Source organism: Neomonachus schauinslandi, chromosome 8, assembly GCF_002201575.2.
Source record: "Neomonachus schauinslandi chromosome 8, ASM220157v2, whole genome shotgun sequence".
NCBI lineage: Eukaryota > Metazoa > Chordata > Mammalia > Carnivora > Phocidae > Neomonachus > Neomonachus schauinslandi.
The window spans coordinates 129791813-129809399 of NC_058410.1; the positions used below are offsets into that span (position 1 = coordinate 129791813).

Here is a 17587-nt window from a genome sequence, read left to right on the forward strand (position 1 = left end):
TCACTTTTATTCCAGAAACACATGTGACAGATTCACAAAACTTCCATTCACAAAACTTCACTCAGTCATACGAGAGCATCATAATGAGCACATCCCAACATCCTAATATGACCTCTTATTAGAATTGATTTGGGGGCGGCCAGCGGGTTCAGTCGGTAGAGGATGCGACTCTTAACCTCAGGGTTGTGCGTTCAAGCCCCACATTGGGTGTGGAGCCTACTTAAGAAACAAACAAAAGACTCATACAGAAGAAGAGGTGTCTAGGTTTATAGGTGGCTTAAGAGTTTATCTTTTACTATAAATTAAATGTATTAGTCATTGGTCTTGATCTAAAAATGTCCATAATTCAGAGTTTCTAAAATATTGAAATAACTATCATACAAATGAGAACACCAATATCAAGTACTTCAGAATCAGGGCCCGGAAACCTGAAAGCTGGAGACCCAAAACCAGCACCGTGATCCCAAGGATGACCCTGGGCAGAAGAAAAGGGGTCAGGGCAAGGAACTGAAGGGGCCAACGTTTCTTTGAAGTCTCATGTTTTATTTTACAAATTTATAAAAATACACATTCCTGGGCGCCTGGGTGGCTCAGTTGGTTAAGCGACTGCCTTCGGCTCAGGTCATGATCCTGGAGTCCCTGGATCGAGTCCCGCATCAGGCTCCCTGCTCAGGAGGGAGTCTGCTTCTCCCTCTGACCCTCCCCTGTCTGATGTGCTCTCTCTCTCAAATAATTAAATAAAATCTTTAAAAAAAAATACATCTATAACTTAAACTTCTATTGAAATACTACATAAACATAAAACTGCACTTATTGGAATTGAGCACTGAATTTTCCACTGATCCTTACCTGAGTAACCTGCACAAGAAAGTACGTTACTGCTAATACACCAAGAAACCCCTCCAGTCACTTCCAAGAGTGACAATCATCCCCACCCGAAAATTACTTTTGCCTGTCTTTGTGTTGTTATTGTGACTCCTAACTGTAGCCCTGTGCTTTTTATCCAAATGTTCAGATTCAGGAGATGTTTCCAGAAGAAATGCTAGGCCTACCCTGTGACTTTCTGTGTTTCTAAAAACTGCTGCAAACTGCTGCAAACTCCATGGCATTGGGGGTGGGGGATACCCATATACCAGGGGCACATCCCAAGACTCTTTCTCCTGTGTTTCTTTTGAAAGTTTATTTAGATGTTTCTCATATTTTGCAGAAGAAGAGTGTAAACAGAAGAACTACTTCTCCAGTTTTGTATAAAAGATTGCTTGCTATAGATAGGCACTTAGTTCCCAGAATTAGCAACCTTTATATATACCCCAGTACATGCAGCAACAAATGGAACTTACACTGACCTTTAACTCTTTTGGACCTGTCTTGGGTTGAAAATAGGGATTGAAATTAGACAAGAGTCCTAAGCAAGTATGGTTTTTATTTGGCTGCTTCTACATGGAATTGGAGGGAATGTTTTACAACTTGCAAATGAATTCTTGATTTACGTCCAACTGGCTGTAGCCTGGTGCCTTGTTTTGAAGGTGAAGAAGGCACTGTGTACTGGGCAAGATAAAAATTTGTCTAATGGATTTGTTAAGAACCTTTTCCCAGACAACCAACAAAGTAGTACAGGGCATGCAATGTTCTCTTACCTCCAATAGGGAATGATCCTGACATGAAATCCCTTATCTTGTAATGGAGTGAGAAGGGGAGTCAATCTGATAAATGCTTTTATTTGAAACAGTCATGTAAAATCTAGGAAATGCCACTTGAAGTACATATACTTAATTGAAGCTGTAAACAAACACATCTAAACAGATCAAGAGAAAATTACAGTACTTGATCTTCATGTGCTCCAAATAACAACAGAATCTCCCGTTTCTAGAATCTATAAAAACATAAGTCCTAAGGAAACAGTTTTTGACTTGATAAACCTATGAAAGTGGTAAACTTGTGCATATGGAGTGGGCCCAGACTCATTTAAAGAAACCCAATCCATCTCTCTCTCTCTCTTTTTTTTTTAAGAGAGAAAGAGAACGAGAGAGAGAAAGCATGCACGTGAGCAGGGGAGAGGCAGAGGGAGAGAGAGAGAGAGGGAGAATCTTAAGCAGGCTCCACACTCAGCAGCGTGGAGCCTGTCCCAGGGCTCGATCTCACGACCCTGAGATCATGACCTGAGCTGAAATCAACAGTCAGACGCTTGACGAACTGAGGCACTCAAGTGCCCCAACAACCCATATATCTCAATGATAAAAGCTGCTTGTGAAAGGTTATTTGCAATCTATATCCAATATAGGTGAGTCAACTAGTTAATAGCTATGTTGAAGTCCTAAGGGGACATGGAAGTATTTATTTGTATAAGAAGATGTTTTATGAAAAAAATGTTTTTATTCTTTTTTTTTAATTCTAGTGTAGTTAACATACAGTGCTATATTTGTTTCAGGTGTACAATATAGTGATTCAGCACTTCCATATATCACCCTATCACAACAAGTACCCTCCTCAATCCCCATCACCTATTTCACTCGTCCCCCCACCCACCTCCCCTCTGGTAACCATCTGTTTGTTCTCTATAGTCAAGAGTCTGTTTCTTGGTTTCTCTCTCTCTTTGCCCATTTTGTTTGTTTGTTTCTTAAATTCCACATATGAGTGAAATCATATATTTGTCTTTCTCTGACTGACTTATTTCACTTAGCATAATACTCTCTAGCTCCATCCGTATCATTGCAAATGGTAAGATCTTATTCTTTTTTATGGCTGAGTAATATTCCATTGTATATGTATACCATATCTTCTTTATCCATTCTTCTATTGATGGCACTTGGGCTGCTTCCATAATTTGGCTATTGTGAACAATGCTGCTAGAAACATCGGGGTGCATAAATTAGCGTTTTTGTGGTTTTGGGGTAAATACCCAGTAGCACAATTATTGGACTGTAGGGTAGTTCTATTTTTAACTTACTGAGGAAGATCCATACTGTTCTCCACAGTGGGTGCACCAGTTTGCATTCCCACCAACAGTACACAAGGGTTCCTTTTTCTCCACGTCCTCATTACTTGTTTCTTATGAAATAATCTTCTCTTAATGATTGTTATCTGTACGTGTAAGATTTTGTAATGTTTTGTTGTTTTTTTTAACTTTCATTTTTGTTCTTTGTACTGTTATGCATTATTTGAATCCATTCTAATAACCAGGGTTCAGTTTTTCACGAATTATAGAATAATATTTTTTAGAAAGAGAAAAAGGAAAGATTCACAAGGCAGATGTACCATAGTGCTTGACACTGGTTAATTTTGGGGAGTTGGAAAATAAACAACTGGTCTCTTTGCACTTTTCTGTGCTTTTAAAACCTCTAACACTTAAAATTGCTTTATTTGGTGAAAAATAAAATCTCTCCTTACTGAGGCACAATGCTTGGTGTTTGAGAAGCTAAAAAGGATTATCCTTATGAAGGGATGTTCCATAAAATATTCTGTGAAGAACAGGTGTTCTCAACCCTGGCTACCCAGTACGATTATATATGGGCATTTTGAAAACCATCAGTATCTGGGCCTTAACCAATGACCAGTGAAAATGGAAGACCAATTCAGGAATTCCCAAAAGGGTGCCAGGACAGCCAGGTGTGTGTGGACAGTGATGCATGATGAGGTGGGCAGTGTGAAAGATGAGGTCTTGAAACCGAGTATTACACACAATGTGTTGATCCGGGCCAGGTAGACAAGATGAATGAGTGAAGTATGATGGGGATCAGGGCATCAGGAGAGTTCCTGGCTTCTTAAAGCCCCAGTGAATTGTCAGTGAATTATTTGGACACTGGCAGTCCAAAGTTCTGTGGGGAACCTTCTGGTTTTTTTCAGTGTTCAACCCCCATTTTGAAGAGGGTCAAACCAAATAAGCCTGCGATCAGATGTGGCTTGTGAGCTGCCCATCTTCTGTTTGTAGCCTGGGAGACGAGATTGCAATGATCCTTTTGTTGTCATGGTCAGTATTTTGGTACCTTCCTGGCCAGAATGTGAACTCTAGCAGTGAACTGCTGGTCTCAGCCAGGGTTTCCATTCTGAGGAGCTAGCTGGGGCCAGCTGCTTGATTAGTGACAGTCTGAAGCCAAAAGTTAAAAATGCCGGTTGAGAGTCAAGCTTTTGAGGGAGGAGATAAGTGTTAAACTGGGTCCAGGGGGATCAGAAGCAGCAATGTAAAATGAGCAATGGTGTGAGGAGTGAGAATTCCAGTAAGAGGCAGAATGGGCCCCCTTGGGAGAGGTTTGAGATGATGGCAAGTCTGAATTTGCTTTCATTTGTTGGGGGATGAGTGGTTGATGGTTAGCATCTCAAAGTGGCTTGAAGAAACAGACATGGGGCAGACAGTTCAAAGTAATCCTGCACACCCCCCCAAATAGGAGGTAAACAAGGTCAACCCTGATTATAGAAAAAGCTATCTAGTGGAATCGCCAATAAAGTGGACAGATTGGAGGCAGTCAGAGTAGTCTCTGGCGAGAGATGTGAAGCCCCTGAATTAGGACCATGCCAGCAAAGGGAAGCAACATCATTATAAGCCAGGGAGAACCACTGGTAGATTAGAAATCAGTTGGGGGCTCCCGTACTGCACAAAATGGTGAAGTCGTAGCTGGAAGCGATTAATGAATGGATTTGGGTTCCTTGCAAAGGTGAAGGATTTTGAAAACTGTCATGGTTTAGTGGAAGAAAGGAAGGCAAGTTGACAACCTCCAAGCCTGGAAGTGGTAAAACTGAAGGGCTTCACCATCTCAGAAAAATGTGCCATGAATAAAGGAGTGTTTGAGGAGAGTTAAAGGTGATAAGCAGCCAAAGAGAAATGTAGGCAGCTGGTCAATGGGTCAAGGTCAGCCTTTAGGTCAGGATTGTATTGAAATCTGAACTGCTCTGGGTCAGAGATTTTCCACCTTTCTAAACGTGTCACTGACCTTCCCTGTTCTTCACCAGAAGACTGTCGGGGAAAGACTTGAGTAGAGGTGTCTGGGCTGCTAGTAGAAATATTATTAATAAATATAAACCCTTCTGGATACACTAGGCCAAAAGCTCCAAGAACATCTCATTCATAGCTTTACCCTCAACGTCTACTCTAGAACATAGGAAACATTCAAGAAAACTGTTTGAATAATTGAGTAAATTATCTTGAAACAAAATCAGTAAATTATTAAGGACGTCCACACTCCTGGGCAATTCACTTAAATTTACACAGCATGCCAATGAGAAGGAATATATTAAAATAGTAAAGCATATTAGAATTTCTAAAATCCCTTTGAGTCTAAAATTCTGAGTTTTTCTTCCTTTACTCATTTCATCTTTTCCTTTTACAACCAAAGAAGAATCAATTTGTTGACAATTACTAGAGGTAAATGCAGGGGTGTCGTTTTTAAGGATACTATGCCATGATCACAAAGACTCAGAACTCTAGAAAACATCCATAAGAAACAAGACAGGATCTCTTTTAGTAAATTTCATGCGTTAAAAGTCCTAAGTGATTAATGAACAACTTTGTAGGTAAAAACAAAAATAGACCTTTTTATTGCTAAACATGACCCCAATTACAATGAGAAAAAAGGGCTACGAGTTCCTTCACACCGCATTTCCCACTTACTAGGTAATTTTCTTTTTTTTTTTTGGTTAGTAAAGCCAATCACCACTGAACATTGTGCATTTCTATGTCTTTTGTTGAATTATTCTTAGAATATTCACAAGTACAATGACTAAGTCAGCAAAGCCAGTAAGCCTCAGAGGTACATAAATAAACATATGAAAAATATAAAAGCAGTAACATTAAAGAAGTTTTTGTAAACTAAAAAAAAAAAGTTCATTTTACATGCAAATATTTGCACATGATTTTATTAATAATGTACAATTTAATGTTCTCAGTCGGGGCAGTTTTGCTCCCCAGGGAACATTTGCTACATCTGAAAACATTTTTGGGTTGTCATGGGGTATGGGGGGGTAGGAGGTAGGAGGATGGGACAGGTATGGGGACTGCTACTAGCATCTAGTGGATAAAGGCTCCACATCCTCCAAGGCTCAGGTCAGCCCCCCCAGCAATGAGAATGTCATTGCTGCCCAAATGTCAGTACTGCCAAAGCTGGTAAACTTGATCTTGGCCAAAAGGCCGAGAAGCGATCGAGGCTGGTAAACTTGCTTCTGGTTATAGTAAAGAAGCAGTCTCTTCCACAGCTACAGCTGTCCCCGTGACTTTAATAGAGGGATTATGCTTGCAACCATTTATTTAGGGAAGTGTGCCAGGCACCGTGCTAAGCACAAGACATCTGTTATCTTATTTCACATGAACAAAACCCTGTAACGTTTTGAAGGTTAGTATGTGATAGCTTAAAGAGATTACATAACTGTTCGAGGTCACACAACCAGTAATAGCCGAGATAAGGATTTGAAATGTGGACTCTGACCTCAAAGCCTGTGCTGTTAATCATGTATAAATAATGTCAAAAGGAACATCTTCACATACAGATACTTACGCTTAGCTTAGCTCATTTTGAAGCTATTGGTTTAAAGGGCCAGAGGGAATTGGGGGTTATAGAGGCTTTCCCTGCATATTTCCAAATTGATTTTCCAGGGTTATACCAATTTACGGCACCACCATTAATTTGTGAGCATTGTGAGCATCAGCATTGGCTTTTGACACTTAAAAACAAAATCCCGGGCGCCTGGGTGGCTCAGTCGGTTAAGCGACTGCCTTCGGCTCGGGTCATGATCCTGGAGTCCCTGGATCAAGTCCCGCGTCGGGCTCCCTGCTTGGCAGGGAGTCTGCTTCTCCCTCTGACCCTCCCCCCTCTCATGTGCTCTCTCTCATTCTCTCTCTCTCAAATAAAATTAAAAAAAAAATCCCTTGTTTGTTCAATAAATTAAAAAGTATATATCTGAGCTTCAATAATAAGCAATTGCTGGACTTCGTTACCACATGTAGGTCTCCCAAAATGAGGACTACACTGTGTGAGAACAGTAAGAAGAAAGTCAAGTCAATATAAATAAAGCTTGCATTTCAAAGAACCGTATTCATTAATTCAACAAATGCAGTTATTTGACTAATAATGGCTAAGCTCCAAGAAAAACATTCTTGGTTACTCTGTAAACTTATCTCAAATCTTTTGTTTAAATAAGCCTATGAAGAGCAAATGAGAGAATTGGAGTTTATAGTTTAAAATAGTTTCTCCAGTAATATTAGTGTCTTCTTTTTGCCCCATCCTAGAAATAATGCAAAAGAGACCCTTCCTAGGACACTGTGAATTGAGGGTAGACTTTATCCATATACCCTCCTAGAATCCTGACAAGTAAGAATAATCATAATCATAACAGCAATAAAAAAAACACAGTCATCCAGTCCAGTATTTTTAAAAGGGCACTCTTTCCCACGAGTGGATCCAGAAATCACTTTAGTAGGCTTTGACCAGTATTTTTAATATGAGAAAATAACACAAAATAAACAAGTGCATCATACGTAATAAGCCTAAGGCGTTTGTAAAACTTTTGTTGGCTTTATGTATGTGTGCGCTCCTACAATGGCGTAAATTGTTTTTCTGTGGATTGCAGTCTAAAAGGTTGAGAAATCACTGATCTGTTCTACACTTCATTTGAAAGGTGAGTCTGTGTGGCCTTAAATGATGGTTCCAGGATACACAGCTGGTTAGTGACAAAGTTAGGGTAAGAACTAAGTTCTCCAATCCCAGGGGAAAGGCCAGTGTGTTCCACGGGGGCATGGGGGTGAGGTGGGGTGAGGGTGGCGTCTGCCGCAGGTCAATCTCTGGGAGAAAATTATGCTTAGTAGATACTTTTAGGAAGTAGAAGGGGCATCCGGGTTGGGATGGGATCAGTAGCTTTGGGGTCTCCACATGTGTTTTAACCCAAGCCACATTAAATTACTGCATAGTGGGCACACGGTACATTTAGACCATTCAATCTCTTGCTTGCCATTATCCCCTCACAATAATAATCAAGCGATGCCTGCAAAGTATTCACATTGAGTTGATATTTGAGCTGTCTCCAGAAGTCTTGTTGAGGGTTTTAACACCTCCCAAAGCTAGCTGTACCAGGCAGGACCGATGTGGCAAATAGGTGATTGATGGCCGCTTAAGCAATTGCTGTAGGGCAAACTGAAACAGGTTGGCCTTGGCTAAGAGAGGAGAATAAATACTTTTCATACTGAGAGGTAGAGCATGATTACACCTGCAAGTACAGTGACCTGTTGGGAAACCAAGGTGGCAAGCAGGCCTGTCTTAGCCACACACAATCTAAGTGGTCCTACCATCACCCCTGAAGACTGAGTTGCTGGGCAACCCTTGCACACCACACCCATTCACTCCATTAACATTGACTGGGAATCCCCCGTGGGCCCAGTGCTGTAAGTTCAAGGCACCCTGAGGACCGGTCTTCTGCTCAACACGGCTTTTCGCCACGCCAGTGGGCTGATGGTCTTCAAGAAGGTGATTTGAGAGGTCTACTCAAATGCCTGTATTCCCTGCTGTGCGGACAGGTTTGTAAAATTAACCAAAGGATGGAAGGTACATAGTACCAGATTTCTTCATCAGGGCGAAATGTAGGGAAAGGAGAAAGAAAAGGTAACCTGAAACTCGATGAAGGCCGAGGGGAGGAGCTTCAAGGAGAGAGGAGACAGAAGCTATGTCTTCTTTGCAATGCTGGTTACAGCCCAGAGCCTCTCAGACTTGATCACGTGCCGGGATGCTCTGGGGATCTTGTGAACATGCCGATTCTGGTGCAGAATGAAAGAGGAAAAAAATATCTTGTCCTTTAAAAAATGTACTCATGTAAAGGAGGGTAGGGACATTTTGTTAGGGCAATATGTTCTTCACACTCTTCTGCTGTAGCTTTTCATCAAAATAGACTTGTAAAAATTACATCCATGTCAGCTAATCTTGTAGACACAAGTAAATATACCAAATTATCTCTTTGTTTTCTGGAGTGCCCTCCCCCCCACCCCCAACTTAACCAAGGCAAGTTTTATTCTAAATTCTTTTAAAATGTGTACTAAGAACAAAATAAAGAAGCTTCTCTTGGGAAAGCAAGCGCTAAAGTAATTTTTAAAGTAATAAATGCAAATCAAAGCAATAGGAAGAAATATCGCTTAATAAATGGTATTTTTCTTGGGGACTACTCAATATTTATAAGCAAACTTTTCAAGTTTGGCAGCGAGAAAAGAAAAAGAATCTGTCTTATAGCAAGCCCTTAGGGGTAAGAATTCATGCCATTTACAGGAAACACTGTGCAAAATTTAATTTTAGTTGGGAGACCTTGGTACAATTCTTGATTTAGATCATCATATAATTGTCATGTGACATCAGGGAAAAAGAACAGAGCTTTTTTCTTCTGAAAATGCACATTTTTATTAATGTTCTTAAAGAGGAAACATGTTTATGTGCCTAATCCAGTTAAAATTTTTGAAAAGTATTGGTCTTGTCCAGTTTTTTTTTTCTTATTAAAAAATATCTATCATCCTAGGTAATTTTTTTTCTCATTAGTATGTATATTAGTTTTTTATTTGCCATTGTAACTACCACAGACTTAGCAGCTTAAACAACATAAATGTATTATCTTACAATTCTGTAGGACAGAAGTCTGACATGGGTCTCACCAGACTAAAACCAAAGCGTTGGCTGGGCTCTGTTCCTTTCTGTAGGGTCTGGGCCTTTTCTAATGGCCACCCATGTTCCTTAGCCCCTTCCTCTACCTTCAAATGGTAAAAAAAAAAAAAAAGACCAGCTCATCACCTCCCTCTTCCACTGTTAAAGACCCTTGTGATTGCATTGGTCCGGCCTGGATAATTAAGGATAATTTCCCTATTTTAAGGTTAGCTGATTAGCAAACTGAAGTCCATTTTGCCCTGTAACATAATTTCAGGTTCCAGTGATTAGAATCCAGACTTCTTTGGATATATGTCATTGGGAGGGGCGTTATTCTGCCTACTGGATCTTCTGAGAAAGGACTATTACAGTCTGGGTACAGATGTCATGAGCGTGGTGCCATTACATCAAAATTATGTTCAGATTGTATTGCTCACTGGTGAAAATTGTTGGAGCTCTTATAAAACAAAATAGTTCTTTTGTTGCATTTACCTTTGATTCCCATATACCTACTTTCCAGTAATGGAAATCTTGGCGTAAAACTACTCTACTCTATAGGATTAAATGGACCCTTTAATCTCTGACTTATCCAAAATTTATTGAGATGGAGAGGGTTATTTGAAATGGTTTAGCACAGGGGTGTCTGGGTGGCTCGGGTTGGTTGAATGTCTGACTCTTGATTTTGGCTCAGGTCATGATCTCAGTGTCCTGGGATCAATCCCCACATTGTGCTCCATGTCAGCAGGGAATCTGCTTGAGATTCTCTCTCCCTCTCCCTCTACCCTTCCCGCCCATGCTCTCTCTCTCTTTCTCTCGTTCTCTCTCACTAAAATAAATAAATCTTAGGGGCGCCTGGGTGGCTCAGTTGGTTAAGCGACTGCCTTCGGCGCAGGTCATGATCCCGGAGTCCTGGGATCGAGTGGGGAGCCTGCTTCTCCCTCTGACCCTCTCCTCATGCTGTTTCTTCTCTCTCTCTCTCTCTCTCTCTCTCTCAAATAAATAAATAAATAAAATCTTAAAATAAATCCTTTTTTTTTTTTTTTTTTTTTTTTTGACAGAGAGTGAGAGAGAGAGAGAGCACATGAGAGGGGGGAGGGTCCGAGGGAGAAGCAGGCTCCCTGCTGAGCAGGGAGCCCAATGCGGGACTCGATCCCGGGACTCCAGGATCATGACCTGAGCCGAAGGCAGTCGCTTAACCGACTGAGCCACCCAGGCGCCCTTAAAATAAATCTTAAAAAAAATAGTTTAGCACAGCGTTTCTCAAATGGGGCAGTTTTGCCCAACCACCCTCCCTCCTGGGGACATTTGGCCAAACCTGAAGATGTTTTTGATTATCACAGCTGAGGGCTATATACTACTGGCATCTGGTAGGTGGAGTCCAGGCATGCTGCTAAATATCAACAACAGGATAGGACCGGCCCTACCACAAGGGATTATCCAGTGTAAAGTGTCAAGAATGCCCTCTACGTTAATTAATTGAATGTAAATAAAATAAAATAAAATAAGTTTAAAATAAAATAAAAATATAAATGTATATAAATAAATATTTAAAATATGCAAAAATAAATAAAGTGTCAGTAATGCCAAGGTGGAAAAGCCCTAGCTTAGTGGCGACCTAAAGCCCTCCTCCCCTTTTTAAAGGCTCTTTACATTTCAAAGGTGAATTAGATAACTAAGTAGTTAATGGATCAGCCACTAAACTTTGGGCCAAAGAACAGCTGAAAGAAATAGAGAAGATGGGTAGGTCAGTGCGCGCCAATCTTCCTCCGAGAACGCAAAGATCAAACTTACTGCTTGGGGTCAACAGTTTATCCTCACTGGGTGTTGGAGAATCATCTTGTTTCTCTCTCTCTCCCCAGGGCCCAGCACAATGCTTGGCAACATCAAATGCTCAAGAAGCACTTTAACAAAAAGGATAGTGTGTCAGGGGGGCCTGGCTGGCTCAGTCAATGGAGTGTGGGACTCTTGATCTTGGCATCATAAGTTCGAGCCCCATGTTGGGTAGAGAGATTGCTTGTAAAAAATAAAAAATAATTTAAAAAAGGATAGAGTGTTAAGGGATTTGTTTGAGCTTATAAGTAGTGAACAAGATATTTCCCTTCTGTATGCTGAATATTGCAACTTCATATAAAGGGCTCTCACTTATTAGTGCTTAGCACATAGAGTAGCTGGTTTTCTGAGCTTCATTTTAAGTTACAAGTCATCTGAAGTCTTAAAAAGCTGTAATATTAGGATTGAAAGTAAATTCAGTTGAAGGCCATTGAGAGATAACCTCAAATCCCCCAACTTTTCCATCTGCATTATGATTTCATGCTGTGATATCTCTTAAACTCTATTTTGCAGGCTTGGGCACACATTATGACCAAAAAAATTATGCATATATATTTTTTTAATGGTGGCAAGGCAGGGTTCATAACCACCAACTATTCACACCGTAAGCTTTTGAGGTTTTGCACACCGATGATGGAAAATCTAACATGAAAGATAATCTACCAAAAACATAAGCATAACTTGGAGGCTTCATTGATGAAATGACACCCTTCTTTCTTGGTTCTCATTTCTGCTTTTCTTCTTTATCAACATTGCAGGTGTCCCTGGCTCCATGCCAAACGCATCGTGGACCGGTAACCTCAGGGCTGTCAAGTGGATTGACATGGAAGATAAACATGGAGGCTGCCATGGTGAGCCACTGATTCCATACTTTGAGGCCACAGTGCTTGTTGACGTTGGCATGAAGGTCGTTGTGAAATACAGGGGTTCTCATGGAGAGAACTGCTGGTGTATTTAGAACAATCTGTGAGTTCTTGGAGTAGCTAGAGGCTTCAAGACTTTGTAAATTTAGGAGGGGGGTGCCTGGGTGGCTCAGTTGGTTAAGCATCCAACTCTTGATCCTAGCTCAGCTCTTGGTCATGAGTTCAAGCCCAACACTGGGCCCCACACTGGACATGGAACCTGCTAAAAAAGAAAGGAAGGAAGGAAAAGGGAGAGAGAGAAAGAAAGAAAGAGAAGAGAAATGACATGACATGAAGTTATCTCACTGATGTTCTCCAACTCTTGACTACCGAGTGGGTGGGCTCAACTTATGATGATACTTTCTTGCTAGTTTCTGCTTTCTTCTTACTTACTCCTCTTTCTGTTCCTTTTGGGAGTGCAGCGGTTAGGAGGGGAATGTGGTCAGGATGAGACGTGATGTCATGGTCTCACCACGGAGCAAGCTGGACCTCCACCCCTGCCCCTCACACCAGCCTCTGGCCCCCCCCCCACCCCCCCGTGGACAAGCTTCCAGCTGGCTTAGAGGTATTTGCTGCAGCTCTGGCATGATGGCAGGCAACACTAACAAGATATTTCTCCTCCAGACGGACAAGAATGAGATAGTTCCTTTCTTTCTTTATGTATTTGAGAGAGTGCTCGTGCATGAACGGGGGGGAGGGCAGAGGCAGAGGGAGAAGCAGACTCCCCGCTGAGCAGGGAGCCCGATGTGGGACTCGATCCCAGGACCCTGGGATCATGACCTGAGCTGAAGGCAGATGCTTAACCGACTGAGCCACCCAGGCGCCCCAGTAGTTTTCATTTCTATAGAACTTTATAAAGAAGGGCTTTCATTAGCCCTGGTCTACATTCCATTGAGATTCTTGCCTGGTACATAGTGAGCATGGTATTCATTCACTAGGGCTAACATAACCAAGTACAAGAGACTGGGTGACTTCAACAACAGAAATTTATTTCCTCATACTCCTGTAGGCTAGAAGTTAGAGAGCAAGGTGGCTACAGATTTGGTTTCTCCTGAGAGGCTCACAGATGGCCACCTTCTTCCCGTGGCCTCACATGGTCTTCCTTCTGTGTGCGTCTGAGTTCTCATCTCCTCTTTTTATACCCACACCACTCATACTGGGTTAGGGCCCATCCTGTATGACCTCATTTTAACTTGAATAGCTCTGTCTCAAATATGGTCACAGTCTGAGGTATGGGGGGCTAGGACTTCAACATATGAATTTGGGGAGGGGGACAATTCAGCCCATAACAGGAGGTGGGCGAGTGGTTAAGTGAAAGAGCAAGTGTGAGGGTTTCACCTTTGTTCCCTGTGGTGACAAAGCTTTGCTTCCTCCACTTGTCCATCAGTCCGTCCACCTGCAGTCTCTGGCTTCCCTCTCTGGCCCATCTCATTGACACTTAATATTTCAGAGGAAAACCTCCAAATAGCTGCCTCTTTGCAGCTCTCCATTACACTCCACCCCCTTCACCTGTCTTTCTGAGCATCCCCTTCTGCTGCAGAGGGCAATATCCTCATGTCACTGTACAGTCTGCTCTTTAGCGTATTCATGTCTTTACCTTAATCAGCCAACATATTGTCCCCAGAGGACAGCCCGTGCCACCTGCCTGCATTTCGTTGTGGCCTGACATCCTGGTGGAAGGAGGCAGGTGGAGAGGAGGTTGCTTTGCTTTTGGATGTCCTAAGTCTTCTTTAGAAGAGAGACCATCACCATCAGTCGGGGTCTCAATATTTGAGATGTGTTGCCTTCCCCAAAGTCCTCCCATAATCCTGTCACCCTCCCTCGAGGACCACCGTGGTCATCCTCTGATCTGCTTCTCCACCTCCTTTCCAGCTGTAACTCGGGAGAACTTCAGCCTCCACAGCAGGGACCCATGTGACATCATTACTTTGTGGCTCCAGCCCCCTGCACAGAAGCTTCTGTCCCACTGCATCAGTCACCAAACCCCCGCCCCTCCGTAGAGCCTTACCCTCAGTCTCCTTGTCTTCACCTGTGTCCAGGCCCTACCCCATAGAGAAGATATAGGCTAGTCAGGTTTGCATTTTTAGAGGGATCTTTACTTATCACATGACAGGTGGGCCCATGAGAGTATCCCCGAGCCAGGGACCTACCTAGGGTACAAAGCTTGGGCAGCCCAAGCCTCTCAGACAAATGTCTCATTTTTCTTCTCTTAGCACCTGTTATGCCATGAATATCTGAAAGCCTTGTACAGTGCAGAGCAGAAAAATAGTTTGTCCCCCAAACCACTAGATAGGGAAAAGAAAAAGAACCCAGAGGATGCAGAACAGTGCATGCCAAACCAGCAAGTCAGGAGTCCAATCTGGACCTTTTCCCCTTGGTTGTGAGTAACAGGATTTGTCCTAAACCCGTGGATGTGTACACACTCTGTAAGGCCCTGTTAGCACTTAGAATCACGGGACCACCTAGATGTGGTCTTGAACTTGGAGCTTCCACCTTTGATTACCGTCTCTTTGTCAGTCTACTAGTTTTCTTCACCAACTTACATACTTTATATCTTCCTGTCTTTCTCCCCAGAGCAGAATAGAAGCTCCCAAGAGGGCTAGGATTTTTGACCAATTTGTTCATTGCTATATCCCCACACCTAAAATAAGTTGTTGTTGTTGTTTGAAATGGGGTTGCTTTTTTAAAATTGGGATTGCCAAGGTTTCAACTGTCTCAGTTTCTTCCTTCTACTAGCTTCCTTCTGAGGACTTCCTGTCCAGCCTGTGTACTGGGTCAGCTGTCCCATGCTGTTCTCACTCGACATTCCAGATTCCTCTGCCATTTGACCCTACAAGGTCCATTCCTATGCATAACGATTACCAGCATCTGCTTTATGCCATTTGTGTCTCCCTGAGCAGAGCATCACTGGAGACTCTTACAGAACTGTCCCAAACTCACCCCCGATAGGGAGGCTAGATCCTCCTGGCTGCCTATTTATTCTTTTATTCACCTCATTATCTTCCTGGTGTCCTTTTCATCTTTCCTGCTTGCTTTAACCTCTTAATCTTACAGCCTTTCCACCCTCAAAAGGTAACAATTTCAACTTGAGGAAGAACTTTCAAGACATTCCATCAAAATCCCCTTACCAGTTTGTCATGCCATTTCCATTCCTCCATCTCAGGGTACTTTGGACACACTCTCATTGTTCCTTCCTGTTCTGAGAGGAAAAGCTACCCATTCTCACAACCTGGGTCTGGGGGTCTCAGCTTTGTGCAGGTTCCCCTAAATGATCCCCTTGCTCTCTTGCCGTTCTGCATTGCCCTCTGTGCTGGTGGGGAGTGATTCTCTTCTCTCTCAAGTGTGTAGTGATTGCCTCTAGCCGGAAGACCAAGTTGTCTGTGTAGCCTCTACTCCATCCACGTGAAACAGTCGCTCCTGTTCACTTCATTCTCTTAAGCATTGACGTGCTGCTTGTGCATTCACTTCTCACCACCTCCCCCCTGGGTTCTCCTCTGACTTCCCACAACTCTGGCTTCTGTGCCCCATGGTTTCCACTCTCTGTTGTACTTCCTCCCAGGCACATTAAATTAATCACAAATCCTGTCAGCCCTTCTCTGTTCTGTTTCTAATACCCTTCCTTCCCCACTCATGGCAACCATTAACTTTGAACCAGTTCTCTGGTTTACATTAAGTTGTTAGTGTGGCCTCATGATTGATTTCTAATGTACCCTGCAAAGCTCTGCAAAATTAATCTTGCTAAAATTCGTTTCACCATTTGATTCTTCCATTCAAAAATCTTCAAAGACTTTGCCTATTTATGGGATGAAAAAAAGGCCCAGCCTTTTAGTTTGTTTTAGGTCAACTGTAGTCATTCTACTCTATGCCAAGAAACCTCTAGAAAAGAGGTTCAACTTCCTACCATTTTTCTTCTAACCCACTTCCCAACCAAACTCCAGATTCTAGCAGAGAATTCACACCTTTGCACATTTTTTCCAGAGGCATTGTCCCCAAATGAAGCCACCGTCTGTGCCCCTGCTGCCCGCCCCCACCGCCAGTTCTGTGCTTCCACTAACTCTCCACTCATCCTTCTCTATCCATTCACTCAGTAGCTATTAATGTAACTCCTAATATTTACCAGGTACTGTCCCAGATGCAGAAGACACAGAGGGGAACAAAATGGTCTCAAGTTCCAGCTCTTCTGGACCTTATGTTCTAGTCCTGGGAGAAAGACAATAAACAACTATCTGGAAAGAAAGTCAATAAACAAAATATTTGTCTCCGTGGCACTGACACACATAGCTATCTGTTGGTAATGAGAGCCAAGAGGAAGATGAATCAGGGAAGGAGGAAAGCGAGGTCAGAGGAGGCCTCACTGAGAACACAGCCTTGAGGCAGATAACCTGGGGTGTGGTGTGAGAGGGAGCCTCCAGGATGTCTGGTGGAAGGGGGCTGGCGGGGGGGAGAAGAGCAACGTGGATTCTCAGGTACAGCATGCGTGGTGTGCTCGGGTCCATCGAGGAAGCCAGTGTGGCCGAAGCGAGTGAGCAAGGGTTGTAAGTGAATGAGCAAGTGGTGGGAGGTAAAGGCCAGACTCTGAGGAGTTTTCAATGCCATTGCTCACATTTTGGCTCTTCCTCCACATGAGATGAGAAGCCCTTTGAGGGTTTTGAGCAGAGGAGACATCACGATGTGCTTAACATTTAGAACAATCGCTCTGGCTGTTGTGCTGAGAATATACTAACAGACCAAGGTGGAGGCAGTGGAATCCAGTTATTACTGTAACAAGTCAGACAGGGTGGTGGAGGTGGTGTGGGCCAGGATGATAGTGGTGGAGGCGGTGGAAAGAGGTCAAATTCTGTTAGTATTTTGAAGGTTGAGCTGACAGAGTTGCTGACAGATTGGATGTGGGGTGTGAGAGAAAGGAGGAGAAGTACCCAGGGGGACTTGGAGGTGGGTGAGGAGTTGAGTCTTGACATGTCCTATCAGTGAGGTTCATTCTCACCTAAGTGGAGATAAAAGTGGCACTTGGAGAGGCTCACAGAACAGGCCTGAGCAGTTCAACCCATCAAGACCTGTCCCGTCTGTACACTTCTAGAACCTCTCTCATCCATCACGCTCACTTGATAATACACGAATTGTCCTGTGACACCTATTATGTTCTCGCTTTGTATTATTTCACTCTCCTGTTACTTAAGTACCTCTGTGTTCCCTTTGTCTTCCTATAAAGAGCTTAACTTCCTTGTGGGCTGGGCCTACACGATCCTGTTTCATTCA

At 42.8% G+C, this 17587-nt stretch overlaps 1 protein-coding gene across 2 annotated transcripts in view; it reads left to right on the plus strand.

The window, feature by feature from the left end:
* LOC110586640 (N-acetyllactosaminide beta-1,6-N-acetylglucosaminyl-transferase) overlaps positions 1-17587 on the plus strand; it is an 85619-nt gene that overhangs the window by 66837 nt on the left and 1195 nt on the right. For both annotated transcript variants that reach the window (XM_021696895.1, XM_021696896.1), the window contains exon 2: positions 12188-12280. In XM_021696895.1, the coding sequence (XP_021552570.1) occupies positions 12188-12280 (93 nt within the window). The remainder of the gene's footprint in view (positions 1-12187; positions 12281-17587) is intronic.